The 6,839-nt window shown below is 38.5% G+C and overlaps 1 protein-coding gene across 1 annotated transcript in view; it reads right to left on the minus strand.

Annotated features, from left to right (window-relative positions):
• Nucleotides 1–1,734: 1,734 nt before the first annotated feature.
• The window catches only part of LOC118342002 (transmembrane protease serine 2-like), a 5,237-nt gene continuing 132 nt past the window's right edge, over nucleotides 1,735–6,839 (minus strand). The window contains exons 2-12 of the mRNA XM_035680427.1: nucleotides 6,571–6,724; nucleotides 5,923–6,015; nucleotides 5,649–5,762; nucleotides 5,123–5,252; nucleotides 4,917–5,027; nucleotides 4,773–4,816; nucleotides 3,785–3,947; nucleotides 3,525–3,697; nucleotides 3,027–3,128; nucleotides 2,661–2,797; nucleotides 1,735–1,908 (exon numbers count right to left, since the gene is read on the minus strand). Coding sequence (XP_035536320.1) covers nucleotides 1,735–1,908; nucleotides 2,661–2,797; nucleotides 3,027–3,128; nucleotides 3,525–3,697; nucleotides 3,785–3,947; nucleotides 4,773–4,816; nucleotides 4,917–5,027; nucleotides 5,123–5,252; nucleotides 5,649–5,762; nucleotides 5,923–6,015; nucleotides 6,571–6,724 — 1,395 coding nt within the window. The remainder of the gene's footprint in view (nucleotides 1,909–2,660; nucleotides 2,798–3,026; nucleotides 3,129–3,524; nucleotides 3,698–3,784; nucleotides 3,948–4,772; nucleotides 4,817–4,916; nucleotides 5,028–5,122; nucleotides 5,253–5,648; nucleotides 5,763–5,922; nucleotides 6,016–6,570; nucleotides 6,725–6,839) is intronic.

Below are 6,839 nucleotides of genomic sequence, written 5' to 3' on the forward strand. Positions count from 1 at the left end.
TGTGTGTGTGTGTGTTAAAGTTAAGAGGAAAAGCTGCTCAATCACTGTTCATAGGAAAAATATTAAGAGGTTACACACGTTTACAGTGCTTGTAGTGCCTTTAAGTCTCAGCTCACTGCTGATACAAATGGATATACTGTATTAGTATATTAGTATACAGTATACTATACAGTGTTGAGACTTACTGTACTGACCTGCACTTGTTTCAGTCAGTCTAAAGTGTAATATAAATCTAAAGATCAATATTTCTCAATCTGTTATGCAATTTGTTGTATTCATGTAATTTTACTAATTCTGTATACATCCAACTTTATATTTAAATCTTTTTGAATGTACTATTAGTCCAAATCTTTGCTTTTTAGACACTAGATGTTGAATTGAACATATGTATACTGCACATTTTATACAAACACTGAAGTAGAGGCCAAAGGATTTTTGAAACTGACCCACTGGATACACGTGCTCCCTCTGGCCTGTGGACTGCAGCGAAACTGACCGACCTGTTAGCAATGAACAGTTGTTCTTTTCACACTAGTGACACCTTCATATGTAAAAGTCTTGAGTGATATGAGTCATTAAGCTGCACCAATACGTCACCATCTGCCAAATCTTTTGTAAAATTGTCAAATTAAATGTTCACTTATTTATGAGTGTATTTTTCTGTGCCAAAATTGTACTTGTTGTGTAAACAAAATCACTTGTCAAATCAAAGATGTAAATCATTTTAAATGAATAAATATTTCTTTTTGTGAATGGTTACTCAGGAACAAAGCATGCTTTTGGAGTCTGTGGGAACGAGCTTGATGTGGTTTGTGAGCGACATCTTGTGTTGAGCCATGGTATTCACTGGCTCAAAGTTCACCATAAATACAAATGAAACAGTTCCAGCCGTATAGCCTTAAATAAAGACGTTATATATTTCACATAAATATACAAAAATAAAACAGATTGTTATAAAGAGATAATACGAAACATTGGTCATTGGAGCTTATTGCAGGAATTTTGGCAAAACCTGCATCAACAGTGATGTAAATCAGAAGACGCATAACTAATATCGTAGTAAATAAGTTATGGTAGTGATACAGAGATTATTGAGGAATATTTTGAAAAATGTATCTATGCAAAAAACTAAATCGTAAACAAAACATCTCAGATGGTTCATCTTTGGTCGTGTCATCAGTCTTCTTGATGCTCCTGTAAACATACAAAAAACAAATACAATTCGGTTTTTGTTATTCTACATATAATGTAGTGGTAAATACAGCAGCATGCTTTTAATCATTTAACGTTAAATAATAATAAATTATCAGGACAGATGACCAAAGCCCAGAGTAATGTTTTAACTTTTGTCTAGCCTAAAATCCAATTATCAAAACAGTCACTGATGGATTTTCAGTTAAATGGTGAATTAAACACACGACAATGACATTTTTAGCTTAGCAAGAATGAGACCAACCATATAGTTTGCCCAGGGAGAGCAGGCTGAAGACCAATCGGATTATCCCTTTTACTTATCAATAGAATTAAACATTTTTACAGGCATGATTAAGAAAGATAAAGATAAAACTCTGCTGTGTAGGTATTATTACTGTATATCCAGCATAATTCAAGCAGTATTACTTGGAGCACCAGACAGATAAACCTTCTTACTGCATCTGGTCCTCCAAGCAGATTAAATCAAATGCTACAAATGATCTGTACATACAGTGCATGGGAATCCTGCCTTTACAAGTCCTATCCTTCTTTGGTTTTTACCCTCATCTGGTGGTGGATCCAGTCCAGAAAGTAGGTGACGTTGCCGTAAACATCTGGTCTCTCCTGCCCAGTGCAGTGTTCGCCCCAGATATTGTCCCCTAAGAGCCACCATACTCCGTCCTTCAGGGACACCAGAGGACCACCGCTGTCAGTCTGAGAAAGAGTTCAGCACAAAACTGGATGAGTTTTTATGAGCTACAACTTTAGACATTTAACACACACATTCAGTCTCAAGGCTTTACAGTGTTTTTTTGGGGGGTGAAATTTAAATGTTATTCATTCAGTTTAAAAAGCATTTAAGGTCTTTCAAGGTCCATGAAAAGCACTGAATAGTTTAAATAAAACATGATATCATGGTCAGCTGCCACCTCAGGGCTGCAACTTTACATTCATTGTTGACTCGACTGTATAAATGGTTTGTTATAATTCACAAAGTGGAACAGATTATTATGTAGAATACAGTGCAGGTCTTGTTTTTACTTTGCCTCAGAGCAAATTACATAAGGGCATGAAAATGCTTTGAATTCTTTCAAGAACACAAACTATTTTTATGTTACTGCTCAATTTGTGCAAGAAAAACTGAATTGTACCAGAAAGTGTCTCATTATAAAGAGTGTTTGTTGCTGCTTCATTAGTGAACACTGATTTCTTTGAGTACAATTTTCTGTAGGATCTCCTCGGTCTGTATTAAATGAATGTATTTGCAGCTAATGTTCAAACCCTGCAGGCCGTGTGTCAGCAGTCACACTGCAATCGCCTGGTTCTCACTATACGATAAAACAAACTGCTCTTTGTTCAATGTAATCATTTTATTTGTGTTGGTTTTAGTATTTAAACTTCATCTTTACATCTTTACCAAAGAGAGGAGACTGTGTGTGAGTGTTTGAGTCTCGGGTTTGTCTTACACGGCACATGTCGGCTACTGCGTCCATCTCTCTGGCACATAACATGTCCTGTGATATCCTGCCATTGTAAGTGATGGAGTTGTTGCAGTCTGCAGTATCTATGAGAGAGACCTGAGTCTCCATCAGGTACAGAGAGCCTGTCAAATGACAAGATATTAAAATAATGTATTTAATTTAAGTAACTTTAGTGTTTGCTCATATACACTGTATTTGTAGTAAAAACACCAGCAAGTAAAACAGAGTTAGAGTGCCATCCAATGGTAGACACACACAGGCAGACAGCAGTGGACACTAATGCTTTAATCTTTAAACATGTGAAAACTAAATATCTAATCTTTATATTTAATTTAGAATATTTAGTCTCACCTCCACTTACTGTGCCACCAAAGTGTGTTATCCAGCCCTTCTGGTGATCAGTGATGTTCAGACCAACATTTGGGAGGCAAACAGGTCCGATGTTACTGGAGGCTACCAGAGAAAAGAATATATCTTTTATTTAAAGTCTAAAAAGGGAAAAAAATTATTCTTTATGACAAAGGTGACATTGTGCAGAGTTTTACAGCTTCTGAGCTCTCTGGACACAGATGTATACATTCATCAGCTGGTTTCCGCAGTATAAGGGCTATACACACAGCTGCGAGTTTATTAGGTACACCTAAAACTAACACAGTCTAATACAACAGTCCTGCAACAAATCATGAAGGTAAAAATGAGGTGTTGGTTCAACTATATGATCAATTTGGAGGATGTAGCTATACTGACAGGTGTTTCTATTATTTTGTACACCCCATTTGTATCAATGAGGGAAGGCTAAATAACATAAACACCTCTTTGTATACTAGGAAAAACATGTAAACTGTGTACCTGTGATGTCCAGAGGTTTAGAGAGCCTTATCAGAGCGATGTCATTCCTGCGAGTGAGACTGTTGTAGCCTTCATGGGCAATGATGTGGCTCACAGAGTAAGCAGGGTTAAACAGAGTCTCTAATGGATCCAAAATCCCAGCATACACTATCCAGTCTCCAGGGCTGGAGGCCCTGCAGGGGGGAGAGACAGCAGAGAGTAGATTCAAGCTGGATCAGACCACAACCACTGCTTTAAGAAGTATGGTGAAAAGGCCTCACCTGTCTACACAGTGTGCTGCAGTGACTATCCAGTAGGGGGAGATGACGGCTCCACCACAGCGGTGGGAGCCCGCAACCTGCAGGCTGACCTGCCATGGCCAGGCCCCTACAGAGGCCAGTTGACCCCCAGAGGCCCTGCTGGAGTTCACCCCACTGCCACAGTCTGAGGACGAAACTGCTGTTAGAGAGGATGCAATTCACTGCCACAGTGCTTTTACCAACAAGTACAAAAGAGGACACAGTTCTGTACAACCATAGTGTGAATAAATGCAGTGTAAAGACATACGCATACAGTGATCTCATAAAATATATAATAAATAGTATAATGATACAGTTTCAACAGAAACAGATTACAGTATCCTATGTGGGGGGAAAAAAACAGTTTTGAACCTTGAAACATCTGAAGACAACAAAGGATCAAGCTGTGCAAAAGCCTTAAGTCTTTTTCATTTCATTTTCACATTTAATTTGTTGGGGAACACAAGAACACAACATAAAGGAGATCAAAAGGACTGCAGCGAACACACAGTCCTGCACACAATTTCACCAGAAACAGACACAAGATATTCCAACTTCTCTGTCTTAGATATTTATATTAATATGGAAATTAAAAACCTTCAACTGCAGCAAATTATCAACACAAATGCAGACCCAATACCCATCCACCCTCTTGTGACAAGACTGCATAAAAAGAAAGTGTAAATAAATAAACCTCAAATCCTCTTATACAGTGGTTCCCAACCTTTTTCTTTTGAGCAGATACATACTTAATAGTTTTCTAGTCCCTGATGTTTGACCATTGATCTATTAGACAATATACATTTACTTTACTTCACAGAAATTAACCAAATGTTGAGATATAGGCCTATTTTTCATTTTTCCTTTAAAATCAAGAAGGCCCTGTAACCCCCCATGAAGCTTTGTGGACCCTTAGTGGGGGTCGTAGTTGATATTTGTACAATGTATAATGACAATGTGTATAACATACCAGTACAACGCAACGTCACAGCACTGTTGTTGGGACAGGTATCGCTGCAGATGGCAAAAAAAAAGGACATTTGACATGGATTTAGGTTCATGTTGATTCAGTTGTAACATCTTTATACTGGTTTACCTCGACCAGTTTGCTTACCTGAGCACAAGCTGCTGCAGTATGGATGCCTCAGGGTTGAAGTCAGACTTTACAAGTAAGAATCCATCATCAGAGTCAGTCTTCTGCTGGCCTGATTTAAAATACGTGTCCCTGTCGAACCACAGAGTGGAAAATACAGCTTCATTTAAACACCTTAATCCTTCACATGTCAGAATAATAGAGAAAACAGTCAGTGAGCGTATCACCTGCTGTATCCAATATTCTGGCAGCTTGCTCTGCCCTGTTGTTCTGTCCAGCCGTGAGAACAAACAGTCCTCCAGTTTCTACTCTGAGTCGAATAGATATGGAGCAGGAAAGTGGAACCATGCAGCCTCACTGAGCACAAACAGCAAACACAAACAATGACTTGACATTTTGTTACAAGGAGGTGAAGAAGGCAGCCACACCAGACTCTGGTGAAAACAAAATCCTATGTAGTCTTCACTTGAAGTACCTTGATGTAAGCCCATATTACTCTTATGAGGTAATCATGAACAGCAGTGTATATAATGATTGAACAGAAAAACAATTAAAGACTCCATAGTTGACAAATACAGGCACAGAACTTTTTAAATGTAAGGCTGCTTTAGTTAAAGTAACTATTCTATGTGTTCCTTTTAGCTGTAAAAGACGTGCAGACTGCGTTTTATAAATACGAAGATGAGTGAACACATCAGAGGGTTTTCAGGTGTGTTTTATCCTGCACTTTGGCCCCTGGAGGAGGTTGTTTACCGCAGTTAGCCTCATCCTGGCCTGCAGTACAGTCCGTCACCCCGTCACACCACTGGGACTCCCACACACATTCCCCATCTCCACACTGCATCCCGTGCAAACAGGGCGAGGAGACTGGGAGACAAGATGAGACGGAGGAAAAGACTTTAGACTATACTCTGTGTGTGTGTGTGTGTGTGTGTGTGTGTGTGTATTGAAAAGGTTCAATCCACATAAAGGTTGTAATAGCATATCATTTATTGCAGGGGACAGAGGGGATAAATCCTGCACTCACAGTAATAAGCGAGGAGGATTCCAGCCAGCAGCAGGAGCAGCAGCAGGGAGATCACAGCAGCCACAGTGAACTTCACACACCTCTGTTTTACATCTGACGGGACGACACACACACACACACACACACCGTGACTGGAAACCCATTTACACCCAGCTTACCCACTTGTGTTTAATAATGCACCATTTTAGCCAGGTTCATCACATTTTAATCATATGAAAACATCTGTATGTTTGTTCTTTATTGTATAAAGCATACAGTATGAATGCATCTCTATTACTGACAGAAACGTCTGCTGTATGAGACTGACATCACAATAATTAGAATCTATTAAAGGAATACAATTTGTATTGTTAATCATATATAGGACAATTTAGGAAGTTATGATTATTTATTTGAATAATCATTGTTATCTGGATCACTTAGATAAAAAAGTTCTACAGTATTTAGTATGAGAGTGTATTAACTTGTTTTGTTTCAACCAATGTCCAAATGAATGGATATTTTACAAAAACGCATAATTAGCTTGCAATCTTTCTTAAAAAAATCACATTCAAAGCATGCACAGAGTTCCTGTTTTAATAGTTATATTAAATTAAATTAAACAGTACGAATTGTTAATACAATGAGATGAAAAGGAGACTGGACTACTTTTGTTTTTAGGAACGGAGTGGCTGATCTCAGGCGGGGGTTTCGGAGCCAGATGATGAATATATTGAGGCATATTGAGAACATCTGACCGGCTGAGTGGAGGAAGTTTTCTCTCGTCATCATCCCGGATGAGACAGGGACCCGAGTCCAGACACTGTCAGTAAGGCATTAAGTGATGAGAATAAAGCTTTCACAGTCTGGCAGCTTGTAATTATGGCAGAAATATAAATGTACAAGTGAGACTGTTACAATGAAAAATCATACATATT

This window comes from Morone saxatilis, unplaced genomic scaffold, assembly GCF_004916995.1.
Source record: "Morone saxatilis isolate NCDOM2014 unplaced genomic scaffold, NCSU_SB_2.0 Contig8, whole genome shotgun sequence".
NCBI classification, from domain to species: domain Eukaryota; kingdom Metazoa; phylum Chordata; class Actinopteri; family Moronidae; genus Morone; species Morone saxatilis.